Below are 24,176 nucleotides of genomic sequence, written 5' to 3'. Positions count from 1 at the left end.
ATGAGCAGGGCCAACCCTTTCAACAGGGATTCCAATTCTTAACTAAGCCAGGACAACTTCCTTCCTTTGGTTCTTATGTGACACATTTGGCAAAGATGGAAGTTACTGGATTGCACTCAGAATGGCTGTTGGCTTGGCCTTCCCACATTTAACTCTAAAATAGTGCACCGAAGGGCATAGATCAGCAGTGGAATATCTGTGGCTTGCTTGATGTTTTTAGACCCCCAACTCCCACTGGCACCATGGCCAATGGCTAGGGATTATGGGAGTTGCCCCAAGCTCCCCAAACTTGGCACACTTGGCCTTGGGACTAATTGTGCTTGTTACCAGTAGTAAACTAGATAACCAAGTCAAGAACCACTAAATAGCTAGAATAATAAATAATACAACACATAGGCCATAAGACCCCCAACAAGACTTTGAGGGCCAATGTTGTTTGACTGCTGGGAAAATATACAATGGAAATATTAACTTATTAAAGGAAGATAGTAGGATTCTTTTACAACTGCTTTCCCTAATCTGTTAGCCCTAAGCATCTGGAGGACACCAGGTTCTACTAGATACTGCCAGCAAGTCAGTGCTCCAAGAGATTTGGTCCTTGCTCACCCTCTCTCTAGAACAGGCATAGGCAAACTCTGGCCCTCCAGATGTTTGGGACTACAATTCCCATCATCCCTGACCACTGGTCCTGTTAGCTAGGGATGATGGGAATTGTAGTCCCAAACATCTGGAGGGCCAAAGTTTGCCTATGCCTGCTCTAGAATAACCACCCTGCTTTTTCGAAGAGGCTTACTGAGCTCAATACAATCATGGCTGGAATACATATGCAGAGGCCATACTTGCTGCAAATAAATTTAATGTGTATGGGATACGTGCACTATCTGAATTTTAGCATCTAAAATTTCCACTGGCCTCATGGTCCGCCCCCTTCAGGGATGTCAGCATGGGGCCTTCTTACCCTTGCACTACAGGAGGAATTTATGCACCAACTGTATATTGACACCCTCAGCACAATTCACACCACACAAATGGTATACCGCCTCTGTCTTTGAAAACCCAGCATCTTTCCCTATCATCCTTCTTACCTGGATGAGCTCCTGCTGGTCCAGGTCCCATTTCTTGATTCCGTTGTCCCTGGAGCCGCTGAAGAGAACATCTCCCTGAATAGCTAGGCACTCAATGCCATCATAATGTGGGGGTTCAAAGTTGTGAGTGGGGCCAATGTTCCCAACAACGCCTTCCGCAATCTCGAACATCTGCAAAATGAGAAGTGGCAAAATAAGAATCCGCAGCCCAGATTCAACCTGCAGTTAACCCTGGGCTCAGTGTCCCCCGCTTTCAGAAAAGTAGGCATTGTGCTAGATAGTCCTATAGCTTTCCCTGCTCCAGAGTAACTCTTAAAAATAAGGGAATGGATTCAACCAATGAGTCTTGCTAATGGAAGGCTGTGAGATGACTTCTACTGGTGAAACAGGGTTTTTCTGCCCCTTCTCTGCCCATGCACCCCACCCAATTGACTTGATTGGGGAGAATAGCCCCCGGAATGGCATATAGTGGGAGGAGAGGACGACTCATTTCCTCTAGCAAGCTGAAATCCTTGCAATGATGGAACAACTGACATAGTGCTACTTTGAATTCTTCCCTAAGTATGTTTGGTTATGTGGAACAAAATGTCTGGAAATGGAAGTGTGTATTAGGGGGGGAAAGGGTTTGACCTTGAGTATTTTGTAGGGCTCTGTAAAGACAGGAGACACAGATAGTTGGGCTGCCAAAGGGGGGTGGGGGACTAAGGATGCTGCTAACAGTGAACTCAGTAAAACGTAATTATTATGTCTAATACCTTGACATAGTGATCTTTAGATCCCGTGATGACTAGGTCATGGTTGCTTGCAGTCCTGTTCACCGTCAGACACATCACTGGCCCAATATGGCCTGTCAGCTTCCCAATGGGCTGCAACCTAGTCAAAAAAGTGGAAAGGGTAGTGTTGAGAAATTAACAGCAGGAACGCCCCCCCCCAAGGCTAAATGCTCCCCAAGTAATGCCCAGATACTAAATGTATTCATAAAGGGGTTGAGTTTCAAGTTCTTCAGTGTGAGTAACTGAGGAGTTTGGGCCATGGCAACAGTCTCTTGCCATTCTCTTCTGGGCATTTTTGCAGATTTCCAAACAGTTTGGAATTGTAGGCAGTTCACCCCCTCTCACCTGTTTAGCTCCCAGATGCGGACAGAATTGCCAGTGGCTGCATAGAGCATGGTGCCTGTGGGGTTAAGTGCAATCTGGTTGATCTGGTGCTCTCCTTGCACACTGGTGATGGTGCGGGTAGAGGTCCCAGCACAGGCATCCCCGGCAATCACCTGGCCTGATGAACTAATAGAGGGAGAGAAAGAGGAAAAGAGTCTCACAGAGGAAAGAGGAGGGGGAGTCTCACAGAAGCAGAAATGGAGTTCAGCTGCAGGGCAGCAAGAAAGAGACTGCAGATTTGCCTTTGCCTTTCGGAGGAGGCTACTCAGACAAAAGCAGCTCCAAAATAAAGAGCTCGGGAGGAGGAGAGGAGAGGAGGAGGAGGAGAGTTTGGATTTGATATCCCGCCTTTCACTCCCCTTCAGGAGTCTCAAAGCGGCTAACAATCTCCTTTCCCTTCCTCCCCCACAACAAACACTCTGTGAGGTGAGTGGGGCTGAGAGACTTCAAAGAAGTGTGACTGGCCCAAGGTCACCCAGCAGCTGCATGTGGAGGAGCGGAGACGCGAACCCGGTTCCCCAGATTACGTGACTACCGCTCTTAACCACTACACCACACTGGCTCCATGGTTCAACTCCATGAGGACCAGGAACAGCAATATGTTTTCAAACCCACAGATCACCTGGAAGGAATTATTCCTCAGAGGAACAGTTCTAGCAGATTGAAAGGAGAGCCTACTGAGGGTTTGTCACAGGATTAGACCTGGTGTACCATTTTTTATTCTTAAGAATAGTCAATGCAGGAGCTCCTTGACTGGGACTGTCCTGATGTGACTTTGCTATGTTCATCCTTGCACATTGCACAGTAGGACTAAGCATGTGACAAATGACATGCATAATCTGGCCTGTAGATGTTGGAGGAAGCAAGTTTGGTGGGTAGAGAGATGGCCCTGTGTCAGATGTCAAGGCTGTGCCCAGGATATAGTAGACCAGGATATAGAAGACTGCAAAACAGGATACAGTAGACCAGCAAGCAGGTGAGGAGCACCTGCAGATACAATGCTATCCAAACATCAGCAATCAGAAGCAGCTTGTGGGATCTCACAGTTCACTTTCCCCTGCCTTATGGCGCAATGGATGATTTGGCACAATGTTGTGTGACCATGGATAGCAATGGCTTATGCTCTTAAACCCCACTTTGTTAAACCTTACAAGGCCACAAATGAAGCTTCGAAAAACTCAAAAGCAGCAAAACAGAAAGCTGACAAGTACTTACGTGAGAGTACGAATACACTTTGCAGAATCCCGGATGTCCCACACTTTGATGTAAGAGGTAGAGACTGTGAACACCAGGCCAGAGTGGTTACTGTACTTTATGGAAACCACATTGTTAGGGTGGCCTTTCAAGGAGGCAATTTCCTGGCCGGTCACCAAGTTCCACATTTTGCAACTCCGATCTTTGGAAAGAAGAGAGAACTTCAGTTGTGCCAGCAGTGCCCTAGTTTCCCATCTGAGAACAGAAACCACCACTTTCTCCTAAGCGATTCTAAGATGTGACTAATATTTTAAAATGTGGACATACAGCAGATAAGATGGAAAGCAGCCGGTTTTAATTCAAATTTGAAAGGTTCAGCAGTTGCAGAAGTTTCTTTTTTTGGGGGGACAGCCATTGTCTTTATAGTCATCCTTAACTTTTTTGCCACCCACTGCATTTATTGGAAAGAGACATTACACTTGTTATGCTCATGTCTGTGAGCAGGCACATGCATGCTTGACTTACCAAGGAAAATAGTGAGAGTGCAATGTATCTAGAGGGCACTTGTCACATGATATACCATACAGACTGAGCCTGCTCAAAACTGTCTCCATGCAGTGGCTATTCCACATGTGAAGCACTTTAACGTCACTGCTTGCAGGGGCGGGGAGAATGGCTGTCCCAATTGCAGCCATGGGGGCAGCTTAGTTCCGTCAACCATGTCCCTGGGGTGAAGCAGCTCCATCATGACACAGAGTCCTTCAAACAGAGGTACTGGGGCAGGGGGAAAGGTTGCTGGGCAACTTGCTTCAGCAGCAAAACTAGGGTAAAAGGGCAGGGAAGGCAATAGTATACTTTTTCTTCCACCATCCCTGAAAATGCTTAATTTTTCACCATTTCTGAACATTGCTGGAAAAGCTCCAATCAGAACTTCTGACTCTGTTCATTCATACCAGGCTTAAGCCACCAAAAGCAGCTCCCACCCCCTCTCTCAAATACACACCTTTGGATCCAGAGAACAACAATTCATCTGTAGCATCCAGGCACAGAACAGGCTTGGTGTGTCCTTCTGCCACAGAGATGCATTGCAGCGGAGCTGTCCGGGCACTCCTGGAGCCTCCCACAGGGTTGATAATGCCCCTTGCATGGGAGAAAAAGAGAAATGCTTTGAGAGACGGTTCCTGCAGCTGCAGCAATCAGGCATCCTTAGAGTAACTGATCATGCACCTGGGAATCACACTGCTCAGGAGACACTGGCGTGCCAGAAGGACCAGACCCACATTAAGCTTAAAAGAGGGGGGGGGAAAGGTGGGGGAGTGACAGGCAGGCAAGCACATGCAGAATCAAGCTGAAGAGTATGTCACAAAGTTCTGGGCACAAACATCTTCAAGTTACAGGAAGGGTGAGATGCTCCACCATTGGTTATATACTGGTGTCAGTATTATGCTGAAAGCTGATCCACTCAAATGCTCTTCAAGTGTTTTTTCCCCAAGAGGCAACATAGGTTGCATAGCAGGGCTACAGGACACATGCTTAGGCCCCTTTCCAAGCACAATTCAAAGTGCTGGTGCTGACCATTAAAGCCTTAAACAGCATCGGCCCTGTATACCTGAAGGAGCATCTCCACCTCTAGCCTGGACACCTCAGTCCTCCTCCGAGGGTCTTCTTCTGGTTCCCTCACTGTTAGAAGTGAAGCTTTAGGGAACCAGGCAGAGGGCCTTCTTGGTAGTTGCGCCTGCCCTGTGGAATACCCTTCCATCAGATGTCAAGGAAATAAACAGTGATTTGTCTTTTGGAAGACATCTGAAGGCCGCCCTGTATCAGGAAGTTTTTAATGCTTGATGTTTAGTTGTGTTTTTATATTATGTTGGAAGCTGCCCATAGTAGGCGGGGTGTAAATAAACTATTAGTTGTTGCTATATTAAAGCCAACTAATGTTTTGTGTATTCATAGAAGTTCTTAATGGAATTGAAAACTGCAATGCACAACCCTGAGCGTCAGAATGTGTGTATTTACATGCAGCTTTGAATGGGAACACAGGAAGCTACTTTATGCTATTAATCCATCCAGCTCAGAACATTGACTGAAAGTGGTTCTCCAGGGTTTCAGGCGGGAATATTTGCCAGCCTCACCTGGAGATATCACTGAACATGGAACCTGATGCATGCAAAGCATCCATAGAGTGACAGCCCCTTCCTCATCAACAGCTCCAAGTTACTGCATTGGCTGCTTTGTTTCTGAAAGATTATTTCAAATTTCAGCCTCCAACTCTCTTTGTGCAAGATCAAGGTGCAATGTAACTAATATAGTTTTGTTACCACATGGCAAGAGAGGCACTGACCCTTTGTAAGTAACAAAAATCTCCTTTATTTTTTGCTCTGAAATGAACACATGGGTCCAAATGATTGCAATTATTTTAATAATCCACTTGGTCCCACCTAGCAGCATGTCATGTTATTCTAGACCTATAAACTTTGTAACTTTGACAACTCAAACTCCTCTTCTCTAAACTGTCTCCATCTGAGTCGGGCATGAAATCGGTGCACCACCTTGTGGTCAACATGGAGACACTTCAAACCTTCCCGGCAACAAGCTTTGTAACAGCTCTGAAAGTTGGCAGCAGTTTCTTATATGAATACATGGGATCACCAAGACACATAAAGTTTAAAAAAGGAATGGAGCCCCTTCCCCAAAAAATAAATCACATAAGAGTGAGTTAGAGGCTTGAACACATCACACAAAACTTTTCTCCAAGATCAAAGTTGAGAAGTGGTAGTGTACAATACTGTTAAAATACATATAAAATATAGAAATGTAATGCAGTGAAAAAGTAGGGCAGAATTAAAGTGATAATATACTGAGACCAAGGTCCAGCTTGGGAGTACAAGTGAGTTTTTAAAAGATGCCTGATCAGCATCGATTGGGCACTCACCTAAACTCGGAGGGAACGTGGTTCTATAATAAGGGTGCCACTACAGAAAAGGCCCTCCCGTTCTAATGGCCACTACCTGTACTTCAAAAGGTTGTAGCACAACCATGAAGGCCTCATTAGACAATTGTACTGATTATGCAGGGTAGCCTTTGCTGGGGCTGAAGGGAGTGGTAGCCCTAAGGACCAGGAGGACACTAGGTTGGCAAAGGCTGGTGGTAGGTCAATAGGGAGAAAAGGTGATTGCTCGGGTATTCTAGTCCCAAGTTGTTCACGGATTTATGAGTCAATACCAAAATCTTAAACTTGGTCCAGTAGTTTATTCCCATTTTCAAAAAGGACACACTCTTGATTATTAGGACAGAAATAAAGATAACAGATTACATTTCCCTTACACATGTGCACCCCTCCATCTTCAGTGGGGTTGGCTAATGTCTTGAAAGTTTATTTTACACCCAGAAATAAGGGAAAGGCATTGCCGCTTGCTGGAGTATCGCTTTAACACGAAATCCAGTGACCAGAATCAGCATTCAGGACCTCCCATGTATTCACAGTATGAGGCTGGATGCCATTATGCAAATTTAAAAACTACCATCCATCCATTTTAGCAACTATGGCAAAAATAACTTGCCCTGGATAAAAAGAAAACAGGAGCTGGACTTCTGGGCTGTAGTGGCAGATGGAAAAGGCATGGGGTGCTCCCATAGGCTTCATGGGAGCAGGACTGCCAAGAACTGGAAGCCTATGGGAAGTGTGGGGGAGGCAGGGAGCTGTGCTTGAAGGGCATGGAAATGTTCTCAACTCAAATGACTCCAAGACTCTGAGCCTGAAGGGAAGCTGCCTGGACGTTTTCTGATATTCTCTCCACCACGAGGCCTAGAAACTACTCAAGAGCCACATTCATGAAATCATGGTGCAATTACGACACATGCAAATGGTTAGCTCCTAACTCCTAGTTACAGACATGCACTACCTGCAGGCGTATGCTTGGTCCATTCCAAACAAAAACATGCCACAGGATGGCGTCTATTAAGTGCCGGGGGGAAAGAGACTTGAGATTTTCAGATACACGTGCGTGTTGGTGGATTAACCGCATGATGTGTCCTAGTGAAGCATGCTGAGTGGGGTGAACCCTACTGTTTCAGTTAACATAGGAAGGGGTCCCAATCGAGCACTCTAATCAGCTGGGAAGGCAAATCTACCAGCAAGGAGAAGCAGCACAAGGAAAGAAACATCACACCGGGTTCAGTTACAAGCAGGTTTCAAATGCAGGGAGGGGAAAAGAATGAGAAAAGAGGAAAGCAAGAAGAGTTATATAATAAATAGTAAGTTTTATACCTCAGCACCTCCGAGACAGAGGAGTCACTGTCATCAGACCTAGGAACAGAAAATTAGCAGGATTATGGGTAATTAAAACCAGGAGAAGGAAAAGCAGCAGCATAGTCAGAAAAGGAAGGGTTGTTATTGCATCCAAGCTAGCAGGGCGGGCAGACATAGGAGAGCAGACCACAGACAGAAGGGATCAGGAACGGGGGGGTGGGGGGTGCGTAGCAGAAACCATCATGAGTTTTTAACTAGGTGCTTCACCACACACTTGCAAGCCTGTCATCACAGCCATAAGGCTCGGAGCTTGGATTAAGAACAAAAAGGAAGTGGAGATTCTCAGGATGCTGAGTTATTGTGCATGTATGGTTCTTCTGCAAAAGAAGGGAATGTGCACAAATCTGGGAATGCCTGCCCAAGGCTCCTACATAGCTACGGGTGGGCCAGCTTCTGAGAACGTTGGCAGTGACTCCCATGCCACCTCCAAATGGGAATATGGACCCAATGGTCACAGAGGTCACTCTACTGCCAGCTTAGCCCTAAGAGGTTCCTTTATTTATTGGGCTGCTGTTCTGTGTTTTGAAAATTCAGCATCATCCCTGTGTCCTTGAAGATCAAGGCAGCCCATGTTAGAGGAATCCCATTGTGTTAACTGAAGCTCTGTCAATGCTGCCACCAGCTGTCGTTCAGGAGGCTTGTGGAACACACTCCAGAGGCGGGGTGTGGACCCAAAGCTGACATGCTGGTATTTAGAAGGCAGGACTCATATGACCTTGATTTCCAATATCTTTCCAATATGAAGAAATATCTGGAAGGCTAAACTTACACCTGTGCTGGAAAAAACATACCAATTCCTCCCCCGCACTAAAACAGAGGTGACCTGTTAATAAAGGGGCACCAGAGCAGATGGCCCCTATAGGCTGCAGACAGGATTGGAAAGAGATTCAGAACTGCTACCCATGACATATGGGGAGAATAGGGTGCTTCTGAGCTTAAAGCACCGACTCAGGTACTTGGCCGCAAAGACCAAGGACTTTGATTCACATGCCTCTACAACAGCACATAAGAGGCTCCCTGAATGATTTGGCAGGTTTCACAGTAATTGCACCTAAGTGTCTAGGTGACAGAGGCATGGTGCTAATTCCAGTGCAAATAGGGCCCAAACCTGGAAGTCAAAGAAAAACATGCCATTCTTGGTGCTGGGCAGAGTGGGACATAAGGGGAAGATATCCCTGGCACTGCCAGTTTATCCATTCTGTTGTCACCTTCTATGGGGATACAAGTTTCCCCAAGTTCCGCAGGCGGCCTTACTTGTCTAGTGCTGAGCCCTGACTCTGGTTGCTGGTGAGGCGGGAGAAAACATTCCGGTCGTTGCGTGGCCTGCTGGGAGGGGATGAAGGAGGAGTGAATCCAACATCTGGGTTCCTAGGCAAGAAAGAGAGAAGCAGTAAAGGTAAAGGTAAAGGTACCCCTGCCCGTACGGGCCAGTCTTGACAGACTCTGGGGTTGTGCGCCCATCTCACTCAAGAGGCCAGGGGCCAGCGCTGTCCGGAGACACTTCCGGGTCACGTGGCCAGCGTGACATCACTGCTCTGGCAAGCCAGAGCCGCACACAGAAACGCCGTTTACCTTCCCGCTGGTAAGCGGTCCCTATTTATCTACTTGCACCCGGAGGTGCTTTCGAACTGCTAGGTTGGCAGGTGCTGGGTGGGTTCCACTAATTATATAATCTTGCAGCACTGTTAGATCCTGCATCACACAACAATTCATTTTCTGCATTATGAGCAAAGCGTAAGAACTGCTGCCAATTGCACTCACTCACACACACTCACCTGATAGGCTGGCCCCGGTCATATGACTTCCTCCTGGTGAGGGGTGATGTGTCTGCACCACGGGACTGTCTAGGGCTAGACGAGAGGCAGCCATGGTTAGTAAATACCCTATCCAAAGTTGGGCTCCCTCAGCTTTGATGGAAACTGGGAGGAGCAAAGTCTTGACCAGCTGGTTCTCATAGCAGATTCTAATATTCTCCAGGACACACAGAACAGTCCTGCATCACATGCAGGGAATTCCTTCTTTGAAAGCTCCTCCACATCAGAATCTCCTTGCAGGTGCCAAGCAACACAACAGGGAGGCTAGGATAAAAACATTCTTACTGCACGTGCCAGCTGTGTGTGTATGCAGAGATTTTGATGTGGAAGCACATTCTGGGACACGTTTCTCTATGTGCATTACAAGATGGTACACTTCTTGGGAGGGCTGTACCAAGTGAGTTTCCATAAGGTCTTAAGTGGCCCTCATTCTGGGGACTGGGAGGACTATTTCAATTTTCAGCACTCTTGGTGTCCACAGGAGCTGCCTGCCCTGGTTCCTGCCTGGCTGATGGTGGGCTGTAAAGGCTATGCAGTTCACACCACCTAGGTTTGTCCACCCGCAGTAGCAGCATCTGGGGGAAAGAGGGGATGTCCCTGCCTTTCAAGTCTTTCTTGCTGTTCACTATAGTTTGTAAACCAGGAGTACTTGAAGCTGCCAGTTTATAGGTCTGGGGAGAAGACCTGGGGAACAGTTTCACAAGAATGAGGGATCCGATGTCGCCCGTGTCACAGCTACTCCCCATGGAAGACTGTGCCAGCGAAGAGGGAAACTGACTCTGACCCCAGAACAATGCATGACTTTCTGTTCTTACCTTGGTTGCTCTCCCTTTGCCCACCAACTCTTCACCCTCAAGTAGAGCAGAAATCATGGCAGAAATCCAACCGCCCAAAGCCAGCAGTCACCTACACCACAGTTTCCCCAACACGATCCATACACAGATCACCAAGTAGGCTACCATGGCTTACAATGTACTCCCTCGGATGGGCAGGCTGATGGTGCGGGAGACCTTCTCCTTGTAGTAAGGATCACGGATGGAGAAGCCAATCCCATCCTCTTTGATCTCCATGAGGGATGCCAACGACTTGGTGATGTTCTTGGTGGAGATGTCCAATGTGGGCCCTAGACACTCTGCAGACACAGCTTTCATCTGGCCAGACAGCTTGGGCTCCCCCTAAAACAAAGCCCCAGAAAACACAAAGCAAACTAAGGAGCAGCAGATGGCAGGGCAACGCGGGAGCTATTCCCCAGTTGCCACTGTAGCTGGTGCTCAAATTCAGCCTGGGAAGGCTAGCATTTCTTGGTCACCTCAATCTCAGAAACCCCTGCAAATATCCCAAGCAGCCTTCCAAGACCTTCCCACTTCGTTCTGAACTTAACATGGACAAAAACAGAACGCACCACCTACCACTGAGAAGCAATTGCTGGTCATTCAGAAGAGACCTAATGAAGTTCCTGTGGCCCCCACCCCCTCCATCCCACTAAAATTCAAGTAGGCCAGTCTGGGGCCAATTGTTTTCTCTGGATAAAAGGCTTATTCAACAGAGCCATGGCTAGGACAGACAGAGACATAACACACATCAGTCCAGGGCTTTGTTTTAATTTCATTGCCGATTCACTGGAGGAGGGCCAAAGCTTAAGAATCACCATCTGGATGTACAGCACCACGGCTAGCTGCCAAAATGCAGTACAAATACCATAACTTGGCCTCAGTGAAATGTAGGGAAGATGAAAAAATGGTGCATATATCCGCCGGGGGCTCCCCACTATTCGGAAAGCTACAGAATAAGAACGTGGCAAGGTCAAAGTGCCATGTTCCGCTTTAAAAACAAACATATATAAACAAATATAGCCAAACATAAATCTGACCACATGGGGCACCTTCAACAAGAAAAAGCATTTCTGTACAAAAATGTCCAGGATATCCTACAACGTTGTCAACATTTTCCTGTCACTGACCATTGTTTAGGTTGGTGAAAATCTTAAACTCCTTCCTCGCTATTTGAAGCTTTTGTTAGTTCTGGATGGATCTGCTAAGCATCTTCCCAGGAAATTTCCATAATGAAAACATATAACAACAACAAGAAGAATTGGAAGTGTTTGCCAGACTCAAACTTTGAAACTTACCCTGCACTTGAAGTCATCCTGGCTGGCAGAGCCCTTCATGGAGAAAGACTGGGAAAAGCTGCAGGGACACAGGGAGAGTTTTGTGCACACATATTTTCAGTAAGAACTACAGAGGTGCAAACTAACTAAGAGACTCTCCATCCCAGCAGAATTTCAGTCCTTAACTCAGGAGCCCACTTCATTCTTGCACCACAGGTTTTCTAGCTTAATTCCAGAATTTTACAGAAAAGAACCATGTAGGGGTTTCTTTCATACTCAAAGCTGACTTTGAATGGTGGCTACATTGGTCACCACATGGAATTTACACCCTGCCCACCTTTTAAAGCCCACCACAGCCCAAAGGGAAAACAGGTGGAAAACACTCAACCTGTGCCCTGCGGTCTCTCTGGGTCCACAACTCACCTCCCCTCTGAGGCCATGCTGAATTCAGAAACTTCTTCATCTGTGCTGGCATAGCCATTCTCTGTGCAAAAGGATAAAACAAAAACCAGGTAGAGCGCATCCACTAGCACATGGGTACTTAGCTCTGGTGTTGGACCAAAACATACCCCTGTTTCCCTCTGACCCAGGCCATGAATGAGGGTAAGCGAAAAAGAGGATTTCTAAGTGAACACGATTCTATCTCAAAGAAGCAAAAGCTACTCCAAACTCCCACCTTGCTGCACGTTGTGGATGAGCGCCTGTAGCTCAGGGTGGGATTCTGCCTTTTCCCGCAAGGCATCCAGGATGTGGTGGTTCTGAGAGGAGCCAGTCACATCTGTTTGTCTCAAGCGGCCTTCCAGCAGGCGGATCTGGGCTTCCTTCTGGGCTACCTGCAGGCTCTGTTTTGCAAAGATTGGAGGATTAGGCACAAGCTCAGCGGCAGCTTTCCCACTTGTGGAATGCCCTCCCTAGTGAAACACATCTGTCTCCCTCACTCCATTCTAAAGCAAAACTATTTGAAGAAGTTCATTAACCTTGTCCATCAGGACTGATCCGTCTACTTGGGGTCTTTGAACAGACCAACTTGCTACTGAATAGTTGCAAAGCAAGATGTGGCTATCAGATCTCTGGTCTGCATGAGAGAGAAAGGCTGCTTTTAAAAAATAATAACTTACCTTGTCTATGGATGCCTTGAGGAAATTGTCCAACAGAAGCCGTGCCTCAGCCAAGGAGCAGGAGCTGATCACCACAGAGGTGTCTGTGGAATCCAGTTCTTCCTAGAGACCCAGAGGAGGAAAACAACAGAATGAGAAAGCCTGGGAAAGGGCAGTTGCAGTTTGCTACCCATGCCAGCAGTTGGACTGGTTCCTTTGCTAAAGATTTAGCTCCACAGGCTAAGTGGCTTTGCAAGAGACCCATCCAGCAGATTTGTGCATAAAAGTAGTAGTCAGTTTCATATTATCAACTCGCTCCAGCCCCTGAACTCAAATCATATGCACTACAGAGTGGCCTTCCCCAAATGTGGTGCCTTTCAGATATTTTTGAACTATGACTCACATCATCACCCCTGACCATTGGGCATGCTGGCCCTGGCTGAAGGGCATCAGGAGTCCAAAACACCTGGAGGGCACCAGGCTGTGGAAGCTGTTATAGGCCAATCAGAAGCCTTTGTTTGAGATGTCTACAGACCAGCAAGTTCACTTAGGATGCTGAGACTTTCACACAATTGCCAAATTCTCAGAACTCTTAATAACGGATTGATACTATTTTGTTAAGAATTTAAAATGTTATAATGTTAGTATCACTGATACAAAACCATTTGTTTGGACTGCTATTTTATGCTTTTGAAAGGAACTGATACACGACCGTTTATTGTGTGTTCGGGAAAGGAACATACCAAGTAAGGGGGAGGGGGAGAGAAATAGCAGTTCCTCAGAGGAAATAGCAGAGACCCAGGACTTTCCATACTCTACAAGTTAACTTCCCAGTCTCTGCGTCTTATATTCCCCCAGCCCACCCCTTTTAAGGAAGCAGTAACAGACTGAAACAGCCCACTCAAAACTAAAGTGGCCTGGGAAAATGAAACAAGATTTTAACTCATTAAGGTAAGATCAGAAGACATAGTGCTTCCTGATCCATCCACTGTAACTGATCTACACAAGAGCTCAGCCAGCCGACCTCAGCTCATCACCGGGTCCAGGTCCAACAGCATTCTACCCTCCCAAACTGCTTGCATCATGGATAGATCAGACGCACCTTGGTCTCTTCAAGTTGCATGATGGTGGCCTGGCAGTCAGAAATGCCGTCGTTGATGTAGTCAATGTTGGCTGCCAGCACCTCAATCTCCTCATTCAGCTCCTGCAGCCCCTTCTGCTCTTCAGGGTTCTCTGTCTGCAGCTTCTCCCTCTTCCCCAGAAGCATCTCCTGCATCAGTGACAGCTCCTCACGTTTCTGAAAATGGGGAAGAGAAGGCAGAATGTTTCCTCTTTGCCAATGTTGTGCAGCCCCTTCTCTGGCTCTCTTCCCAGGCCCTTCGCCTTCTGCTCCAGTGAGAAACAGCCACTTTTCATCACCTTGATGAGTCGCTCCATATCCGACTCCAGATTGATGATGGTCATCCTCTGCATGACAATGTCAAAGACACGGCGCTCCAGAGACTGCCACTTCATGCGGGCTGTCTTACTAAAGGTCTGGTTTGCCCCTTTCTTTGCGAACTTCTTCCTGCAGATGGAAGTCATGTATGAAAAACTGAACAGCATGATCTTAGAATTATCCAAAACCAGAGATGGAAAGGCTCCCAGATGTTGCTGGGCTCCACCTTGCATCAGTCATAGCAAAATGGCAAAGTTGGAGTCCAGCAATATCTGGAAGGATCCTCATCCCCGTGCTAAATATTCTGGGTCATTCCTACCCAAGCATACTGGGTGGATGGAAATGGGAGCTGCTCTGAATGCTGCCAAGTAAAGGAAGGCACATAGAAGCCAGTGGATTAGATGTCAAGACAGGCCTCAAAGGAATCTATATCAGATGGTTTTAGACACCTAGGTCAGTCTGACTTACCTAGACAACTGCTAACTGGGCCAGTGTCTTACCTGACAGTTCGAGTCCCATTTGTGGAAGAAGGAGGGTCTCCCAGAAAGGTGTTGATTTTCCGATTCCATTGGCGCACAATGCTGGAGACAGAACGAGAACTAGATTCTGGCTCGGAGGAGGTGGTGCTGGTGGAGACCTCTACACCCGAGTCCAGCATGGTTTGCTTCTGATTCATTCTTCCAGCAACCCGATCAGACATAGGTTTTGCCAGACGGCGCAGAGCAGAGACCTAGACAACAACACAACAAAGCAGTCTAGAAGAATGGAAAATATAGAGGTGATAACAGACAGATACAGTCTTAAGCAGGGCTGCTATGTGAAAATATCTTCAAAGCGTTAGCTGCTCAGTCTCCAGCCTCAACCCTAGTCTCTATTCATGCCTAAGTGCAAAGTGTCTGCTCACAGTATCAGCTGTTTTTACAGATGTTCCCAGTAACATTGGGCATTCATGGCAGAATGAGAAAAATGCAACAAGTTACCTACATATGAGCTTAAATAAGTAACAAAACGAAGAAGAAGAAGAAGAAGAAGAAGAAGAAGAAGAAGAAGAAGAAGAAGAAGAAGAAGAGTTGTTGTTGTTTGGATTTGATATCCCGCCTTTCACTCCCCTTCAGGAGTCTCAAAGCGGCTAACATTCTCCTTTCCCTTCCTCCCCCACAACAAACACTCTGTGAGGTGAATGGGGCTGAGAGACTTCAAAGAAGTGTGACTAGCCCAAGGTCACCCAGCAGCTGCATGTGGAGGAGCAGAGACGCGAACCCGGTTCCCCAGATTACGTGACTACCGCTCTTAACCACTACACCACACTGGCTCTCAAAGAACCATTTTGGCTATCACACACTAAGCCATGTGTGATGCAGCAGGTATGATGCCCAGTTGTTCTGGATAAAAAGAGAGTGGGCATCCTAAAGGGAGAGAGAGAAATTGTGTAACCCACAATAGCTCAAAAGAATTTTGGATGCAAATTCTTTCTGTTGGATCATCCGGCTGTGTCCTATCTTTTCTGTGATATATGAGGAAAATTGTAGCTTTGCCAGGGTTTTTTTCTAGTGGAGGGATAGGTTGTTTTTGTCCAGGCAAGGTATTACATTTGCCTTTGTATTTTGGAATTATTTTTAAGAAAAGAAATAGTTCGTCCATCATACGCTGTTCCATGTAAAGAATTCCTGAGTGGGAAATATATTCCTTGTCTGGTTCATTCATGTCTCCAGTCTGAGTGAGTGCTTATGACAGGTAAAAGCACACCCACCAAAAATATCCACAATCCTTTCTGGATGACAGTGAGAGGCTTTTAATACAGCAAAAGCCAAGGTGAGTGTATTTTTAGAGGAAACTAAAGACTTGCCTTCCTTGTGAGCAAGAAGGTCACCACTCACCTCTTGGGTTTTCCTGCGAAGTACAATCTCCTGCTGCCGCTTCTGAGATTCTAGAGCTCGAATCTGAAACTGCAGGCACAGCATGATAAAAGTTATTAACAAAACCCACAAGCAGAGGATCTCAATGGGAGTGATGTCAGTCTTGACTTAAATGGAGACAAATGTGTACTGGTGTAAAAGGAATGTATGGAAGGAAGCCAACTCCTCCTAAACCACAATAGGTCTCAAGTTGCTTTGGAGCACAAGAGGGGAGAATGCTGCTGCTCTCATGTCCTGCTAGTAGACTTCCCATAGGCAACTGCGTTGGCCACTGTGAGCACAGGACGCCACACTAAATGGTCCTCTGGTCTGATCCAAGAGACCTCTTCTTATGTATTTGTAGACACACAAGTTATTTTTGTGAAGACGGCTGAAGTGAGGCAGGCATTAAATCACAGCTTCGCTTTGCATGATTGCTCTGATTATACTGAGCGTCTTCCCCTCTCCTGTCCACAAGCAGTCTATGGGTTTTTGTAAGCTCTACTAGGAAGAGGCTTCTCAAAGCTTGAGCAGCCATAAATGGTGCTCTTGCCCACCTCCTGCCTCCTCTGCTCCTTCTTCAGCTGGGCAATCTCCCGGTTCCTTTTCGTCTCTGCCAATCTGCGCCGCTGCTGCTCCTCACGCATTTGTTTCATCAGTGCCACCTGTAGGGCACAAATAGACTCAATGCCAAGCATAATAACTGAGAAGCTGGCTTGCCCCAGTGACTATCTAGGGCCACTTTCCCCAGTTGGGTGCCCAAGCTGGGTGGGCTGAGGGTGGGAATCCAAAACACCCAGAAGGTGCCCTGTTGCTTGAACAAATGAAGAATTGCAAATTCCCAGGCAAGGTACCTTGGCTTTCTTCATCTCTGCCACTTCTGCATTCAGCTTCTTCAACTCTCGCTCATATCGCGACTGGTTCTTGAGGAGGCGGGCATGCTCCTTCTGGGCTGCCTGCAACTTTTGCAGGTCCCTGTTCATCTCCCTTAGACGCTTCTCATAATCTGCTTTGATCTTGTTCGCCTTCTCTTCTGTGTAGCATTCCATGGAACCTGAGGGAAAGAACAAAGGAAGTATGTAGATCAGGAATGATGGACTACAACTCCCATCATCCATGACCAATTGGCCATGGTGCCTGGGGCTGATGGGAGTTGGAGTCCCAACAGTATCCAGGGGGCCACAGCTTCCACATCTCTGATGCAGATTTTAAGTACAGACAGACCGTTCTCGGTGCCAATGTGACTGGTTACACTTTAAGTGTATGGACAGAAATGTTGCTTAAGCAATCTTTCCACCCTTGTATCACAGCCTCAGTTGAGAATCCAAATGCAAAATCTTTCATTATCAGCAAACAGATGCTGTTTGAACTGTCAAAATCCAATTTTACCCCAGCGGCATGCCCTTACTCAAGTTTTGCAGGACCCTATCCCTCTCTTGCTGTGTGTCACGGATCTTGTTCTGCAGTAGAATCAGCTTCTCCTCATACTGGTGCTTCAGAGTTTGCAGGCGCCGCTGGCTGTTCTCCAGCTCATCTATTAGCTTCTGTTTGATCTCGATCTCACAGGTCAGGTCAGCCAGATCAGCTTGGAAATTTGCTGCTAGATAAGACACACACACAAACAAACAAAAAACAAAAAACCCTTCACCACCTTGAAGACAGTGGTATCTAAACTCATTACAACCTCCACTAAAGACTAGAATAAGTTGTATCCCTTTTATGGAATTGAATGCTAAGAGAAAAGGCCTAGCATATGTACAGGCATGTTTTTTGTGCTATTAAAAGGATTACAACAGTAGTTCCAGGTGGAAAGCATGGGGGCTGTGGATTCAACATTTTGAAGGCCATCCCCTCCATATATCCTGAAGACTGTGTGTGTTGTGTTCACCTAGATCCCTGCAGAGACTCCACTAAGAGTCATCAGCCTTTCAACACTTGCTGCAGTAGCTTACCCTTTTCTTCAACATCCGAGTCAGAATCCACCAGGCTTTCTTCACTTCCCGAATCATCTTCCTCTTCCTCCTCCTGGCCGCCTTCTTCCTCACAGCCACTCTCATCCCGTTCCTCCTGAAAACAGAAGGTACAGTGATGAGAAAAAGGGGAGTGGTGATGCAGCTTGTTCCAAGGCATTGCAGTTCCAACCCTGCCCAACTTTTCCTTGCATATGGCAATCTGCTTTCCTTGGTTCGCTAATTTGTTCCTATGGCAATCCTTAATTCAATGAATTTTGCACTGCTTAGGAACACAGGCACCATGGGGATGTTACTTCTTACAGTTCATACTTCCTTTCATGAACCCAACCTTCTGTTCTTCTAGTTGACGAATTAGCAAAACACTAGAAGATCAGTGTTTACCATTGTCCTGGACATGGATTCAGAAATCAAGCCGGATGTTGAGAAGTGAAGGCAGAGAAGATCTAACACACATCACCAACAACTCAATCAAACCATGCTGCATTTTACCTGGCCATTCATTCTACTAACTTCCAAGCCTTTGTCTTTCAACTCTGCTCTTCAAAGCAAGGACCCTAGAATGTAATCCCAGTGTACACAGTGGGCCTACTGCATTCCCAAATGTTCATCTTAAATATATCAATATAACAAACCCCTGCCCCCAAAACAAGAATCAGTGCAGAAATAATGTAATGACTGTGCACAGTCAAAATTATGCCTTTAGCAGTGCACTGTTATTTCCTCCAAAAATAAACAAGTTTGTCAGTTTTAACCAATTTATTTAACTTTATTTAAATCAAAGAATGTTTCCATTTTGTAATGTGCACAGCCCCAGGCTTTTAAGAATCCAATGGCATCCCACAGAGACATTCATGTTTTGAGACAGAAAAGCAAGACATACTTCACCTACTTAAAAAACACACCTATTTGTCAGCCTATTCTGCTCCATTTATCCAAGGGCGTTGGATTAAAGAGAAGCTTGCATTTCTCAGAGGAGATGGCAGGAGATATTTTATTGAGACTCAGGAGCCTAAGGAATTAGTATGGCAATTGCTGAGGTCAGGAAATGTTTGAAGCAGATGTTAAATCTGGCTGAAGGGAATAGCACTTGAGATGTCCTTTACGGCCAGTTTCTCATTATGCTGAAAGATTGCCACAGGACTCATCCTGATGCCACCAAAGGCTAGCAGTGAATTTCACACCCTTAATAATTGCTCAAAAGAACACAGAAGTTGTATGCAAGAGAAGGGCAAGATCTCTTACCTCTTCCACTTCGTTCTCATCTGTCTCATCCGCCTCATTTCCCTGCTGCATCCTCAACCTCTTCTTAAACCCTTCTTTCTCTGGGCTGCAGAAAAGAAGGCAGTTTTACATGAACATCTGTTTCTAAATCATTCATTTTTATTCCAGACTGCAGAGTCACAAAAACAGGCCATCAGGGCAGCTAAGAAAACAAACACCACTCCAATTACAACAAATCAAAACAAAACATTTCATCTGCATAACTAATGGGAAGGGGACATTTCCATTGGAAACACAATCATTTGCCTCTTCTGTGTTTTTTGGCTAAGCTCTTTGCCTGCAGTCACTCTCACAAAGCTTTCTGCAAGACAGCAAGTATTTACCATCCTTGCAATACAGAAGGGAAAATCAAAGCTCAACACAGAAAAGGGTGTTGTATTGTAGATCATGAGAGCTGCATTACAAGAGTCTCATAGAGTGAGAATGATGGAAAACAAATATATTTTGATACTTCTAAAAAGTTCTGAAGGCCCAGCAGCCTAATTAGAGTAGAAGGATCCTGAGCTGATGCAAGACAGAGGAACCCATTTTACCTTTTCCTTCGCAGCTTAGTCTCCTTCTTCAACCGTTCTATATCTTGCTTGGCCCACTGGATGACCTCTGAGGCCTCAGCTTGCACAGAGGAGACAGGGCTATTTGAAGCTCCCAACCCAGGAGATGAAGATAAGCTCAGGGAATAAGGAAGCCTAGAGGAAACTCGTGATAGACCACGACGCAGTGATTCATTCATAGCTTCGCTCTCCAAGAGCTTTGTCCTACAAAGAAGACAAGAGATAGCAGTCACCTCATAGTGTCCATTATATACTGAAGTGCTGACACGAAGACAGAGACAGATTCCTATGGGAACTGTGGGGAGGAGAGTATCTGCTAGCCCAGAATCACATGGATATAAGTCCATCTGATGCCCTCATTGACATGCAATTGAGTAAGGGACTCAAAAAGACCATAAGGGAGGATGCTCAGCTCTTAACTCTTGACAGCACACAGCTTCATTAACAGGAATGAGCAGGACCCAAAAGGCAGTATAATGTTTAATCTCTTGACTCAGAAGAAAAGAAAATCTGAGGGGGGAAACACTTGGGGGAGTGGGGGGGGACCTGAGAAACTTGCTAGTTAAGATAATTCTTGATGTGAGGGGGGAAAGAAGATGGAGTGCTGGGGGACACACACTCCTTCCTCATGATGTCTACAAAGCAGTTATCTCAGATAAAGGGAAGGGGCCATTGCTCTGTGGTAGAACACATGCTTTGCAATGAAGAAGACCCGAAATTCAACTCTTGGCATCTCCAGTAAAAAAAAGAAGCCCAAGTGCAAGGGGCTGGGAAGATCATGGAGTGACACTGTCAACTGGAGCCATTTGTACTTATCAAATGCAAATTTTGATATCCTAAATTCTGTTAGTCAGAACATCAGAAAATCAAGGAAGTCATGCTACTAATATGATTCTTTGACATTCTGAAGCAGAATATTCCACTACCATATCACTTGCATCTGCTTCTATTCCCCCAGCAACATGCTTGGCTCTCTGCATCCCTGTATCACTCCTATTGCATGCCTGGCCAGCAGGGGGCTCATGCTGCTGCATGCTTGTGTACTTGTGGCAGCTTCAGCTGTTTGTTCCTGCATCTGTGGCATACTGCTGCAAGTTAATGTGCATGTGGGACCTGCAACTGCTGCTCTCAACTTTATTGCCTTTGTGTGGCTGTGAAAGCCACCACTGCAGACAAAGAGGTTATTTAAGGCACCTTTGTTTACAATGCCCACACCTTGGGAGGGCACAAGTGAATTTATAAGTACCACAAGTCTTTTATATCAAAGGGTTGTTTCTTTTTTATTATTATTATTAAAAATTTCTTAGTTTACAAAAATACGTGCATTGTCTCTTTTTTAAGTTGTGTTTTCTACAGATCAGTTTCATTTGTTGTGAGACATTAGTGTTGCATGCAGTATTAGCTTGGGAAGAAAAGAGGGGAAAAGAGGAGGAGAGGGGGTGGTGAGTGGGGTGGGGTGGGCAATGCTTCTATTCTTCTCCTTAGTGTATGTGTGGGGTTTTGTGTCAGCATCACTTGTATGGGTTCTCTTATTATTCGCAAAGGGTTGTTTCTGATCCTAAAGTGCTCATAATTTGAAGATTACAGTACACAAAGGGCAAGAAGCCACAGGGGTGAAAATACTGGCTTATAGCTACTTTAATAGTCACCAGTTTAGAAGTTAGATATTTTTCTCTTTCACGAAGGTATGGCCACTTGCAAAAAGAATAAAAGTGGGTGGGGGAATCCAGAGGACCACTCCGTCTTACCTGAGCTCCTCTATTTCCCGGATGTAGTTCTGAATCAGAGCACCAATAGCCTCGTTGCCATCACCTGGGAGAACAATGACGCAAAGACACAGAAATTAAATTCCAAACAATAATGGAGAAAGCTAGGCAAGAGCAAGCAAGATCCCAAAGAAATCAGAGAAGCCCAATTCCTATGGAAAACAAAAGCAGCCAGGCTAAGCATGCTTCACTGAACATATGACTAACATCATGCACAGTTTGGTCCTTCATAAAACCAACCCTGAAATGTGTAAACTCAATTTTTCTCTTGTGACTTTAAGGAATATATAGTGCCATTTGTATGCTGTCTAATGAAATGGTCTAGAGACCCCAACCAGTTGCCCCTCTCAGCCTCACCTGCCTTGGCAAGAATCAAGTTGGCTTCTTGGCTCATCAAGTGTGTAACACGGACGTTGATGGCATCAATAGCTTCTTGCATGGCTTTCACACGCATACGCAAAGTGGTGTTCTCCTTCTGCAGCATGGCATTCTCCTGGAACAGGTCACTGTAGCCTTCAGAGCCATCCTCTCCAATGACACGCTTACCCTTTGGAGACAGAAATGAATGAAAACACCAGTAGGAAGGGCTGAAGAGCACATGGACTGGGGTGGAAGACAGTCGCCCTATGCACATCCCAATTAAGGGGCATAATCATCACAGTATACTTCAGTCATCTCAAGCCTTCTGCCTGTAATGACAGTCTTGCACATACAGGAAGGCTCTGAAGTTGGGGTACTTTTCAAGTATTTTATAATCCACCTTCCTGCAGAAATAGTTCAGTGACTGCCATGTTTTTTCAAACCAGCTCTTAAAGAGTTGCATAAAAGATTTATATTTATGTTTATATGCCAGTCTTTGATCATTGGGGCTTCTCATAGTAGAGTATTGCGTTTTAAAAGACAGTAAAATCTATCACATGAACTTTTAAAAAAGAGATTAAAAGACCACCAATAAAAGTGCACCACAAGCAACAGCTTGTGGCAAAATCATGCAGTGGTGGACTTTGGGCTCTCAAATTTCAGCGGTGCACTATATACTGGGTTTGCTCTCTACAAAGTAGGTTGCTATCATCCCTATTTTGAAGATGGAGAAACTAAAGCTTAAAGAGACCTGTCAATGTTCATCTATAGCAAATCATCTGTCAAGTTAGAACTTTTCAAATAAAAAAGGGAGTAGGCCAAATAAGGCATTCAGATATTTTCTCCAGGGGAATTTAACTGGGTGTGCAACATTCCTAAAGAGAGGGGGAGAGAGGAAACACCACTAGGGACAAGGGACTTCAAGTGCTGAAGTTGTGCCACTCAGTGCAAAATGCTCCTGACATCTCCTTACCGCCTTGTACTCCATGAGCTCCATCTGAAGGCGAGCAATTTCAGCTCGCAGGGCACTGATCTGCTGGCTCGTCTTATCTTGGTTCACCACCACTTTGTTCTTGATGTTGCGAGCTCTGTTGGCATACTTAAGGGTATTCAGGGTCTCCATAAAATCCCGATCAGAAGGGCTCACGCAGGCAATCATTATGGTTTGGCTATGAAGGTGGGAGAACAAATAAGGTCAAGCACAGGAGGGCTGCTAGTCTCCCTGCCACATCAGCTACCTCCCAGGGAGAGTAGCAGTGCAGAGGTCAAGCCATTTCTAATGCTGGCAGCCTGGTAGTTCAAACCAACCAGCTGCAGAGGCTCCAATTTGCTGAATGGTGAATCAGAGTTCACCATTTGCCATTTCACTATTTGGTAATTTGCCTTGGGCAAATTACCAAATAGTTTGCCAAACAGAAAGCAGGAGTTCCCAAATTCAAAATGCCATGATAAGACAGACAAAGAACATGAAGGAAATTGGGGGGGGGGGGGAGAGAAGGACAGCTGTAAAAGGAAACAGACTAGAAAAGAGGGGGAAAGAAGAGATTACAGTGATCCCATGTTAGGAGGTACAGTTGCCAGAATTCTGGATCAAAAACAGCTTAGGCATATTATGTAAGCATCTATTCTGCAAAAGCCAATAATCACATTTGGAACCCAGGAAGAAATGAGGCCCGGGATGTGTTTTAAAATACGTTCCTTGGCACATCTGCTGTGGCCTTGCCTTGGGACCTCTCATTAAGGGCGCCCATGGCCAGGTAGCATTAATTATAACACACAATCCGGACAGCCTCCTCACCTGCAACCCCCAATGCCAGTAACCCTGCAAAAGCTACAAACAGCTGTTCTAGTGCCTCTTTCCATTACCTGTTGCCACCAAGGGAATCTTGGAGGAGCCGAGTCAGCTTTGAATCTCGGTAGGGCACATGCAAAGCTCTCTTGCTCTGGTCCCCAAGGGCGCTGATGACGTTTCCCAGTGCTAGCTATCAAGAAAAAGGACAAGTCGGCGAATAAGAGATGGACACTTCCCCTTGTGCCTTTATTCTGGCACCATACATTCCTCATAGAAAAGTCAATGCAGTTTCAAGCAGTTATTCCCTTTTTGAGGTCACAAATAAGCCCCCCACCCCCACTTACTGGGCTGAAGCTT

The 24,176-nt window shown here is 45.9% G+C and overlaps 1 protein-coding gene across 5 annotated transcripts in view; it reads right to left on the bottom strand.

Annotated features, from left to right (window-relative positions):
* Positions 1-24,176, bottom strand: part of KIF21B (kinesin family member 21B) — a 67,766-nt gene that overhangs the window by 6,082 nt on the left and 37,508 nt on the right. For 2 of the 5 annotated variants that reach the window (XR_013839871.1, XM_079980228.1), the window contains exons 7-33: positions 23,894-24,009; positions 23,001-23,196; positions 22,025-22,214; positions 21,650-21,713; positions 19,884-20,105; positions 19,312-19,396; positions 18,049-18,163; positions 17,505-17,696; positions 16,951-17,150; positions 16,654-16,761; positions 16,079-16,147; positions 14,702-14,931; positions 14,183-14,330; positions 13,866-14,060; positions 12,785-12,886; positions 12,343-12,508; positions 12,090-12,150; positions 11,688-11,745; positions 10,529-10,734; positions 9,521-9,595; positions 9,000-9,113; positions 7,704-7,742; positions 4,440-4,576; positions 3,458-3,638; positions 2,204-2,368; positions 1,841-1,958; positions 1,086-1,256 (exon numbers count right to left, since the gene is read on the bottom strand). Coding sequence is in view for 2 of the 5 variants with exons in the window: in XM_079980228.1 (XP_079836354.1) it covers positions 1,086-1,256; positions 1,841-1,958; positions 2,204-2,368; positions 3,458-3,638; positions 4,440-4,576; positions 7,704-7,742; positions 9,000-9,113; positions 9,521-9,595; positions 10,529-10,734; positions 11,688-11,745; positions 12,090-12,150; positions 12,343-12,508; positions 12,785-12,886; positions 13,866-14,060; positions 14,183-14,330; positions 14,702-14,931; positions 16,079-16,147; positions 16,654-16,761; positions 16,951-17,150; positions 17,505-17,696; positions 18,049-18,163; positions 19,312-19,396; positions 19,884-20,105; positions 21,650-21,713; positions 22,025-22,214; positions 23,001-23,196; positions 23,894-24,009 (3,723 nt within the window). In the remaining 3 variants the exon portion in view is untranslated. The remainder of the gene's footprint in view (positions 1-1,085; positions 1,257-1,840; positions 1,959-2,203; positions 2,369-3,457; positions 3,639-4,439; positions 4,577-7,703; positions 7,743-8,999; positions 9,114-9,520; positions 9,596-10,528; positions 10,735-11,687; positions 11,746-12,089; positions 12,151-12,342; positions 12,509-12,784; positions 12,887-13,865; positions 14,061-14,182; positions 14,331-14,701; positions 14,932-16,078; positions 16,148-16,653; positions 16,762-16,950; positions 17,151-17,504; positions 17,697-18,048; positions 18,164-19,311; positions 19,397-19,883; positions 20,106-21,649; positions 21,714-22,024; positions 22,215-23,000; positions 23,197-23,893; positions 24,010-24,176) is intronic. The other 3 variants (XR_013839872.1, XM_079980229.1, XR_013839870.1) reach the window with 2 other exon arrangements.

The sequence above is a fragment of the Podarcis cretensis genome (genome assembly GCF_951804945.1).
Source record: "Podarcis cretensis genome assembly, chromosome: 6".
Lineage (NCBI taxonomy): Eukaryota > Metazoa > Chordata > Lepidosauria > Squamata > Lacertidae > Podarcis > Podarcis cretensis.
The sequence above is the reverse complement of the archived record's forward strand: the minus strand, read 5'-3'. Positions and strand labels throughout refer to the sequence as shown.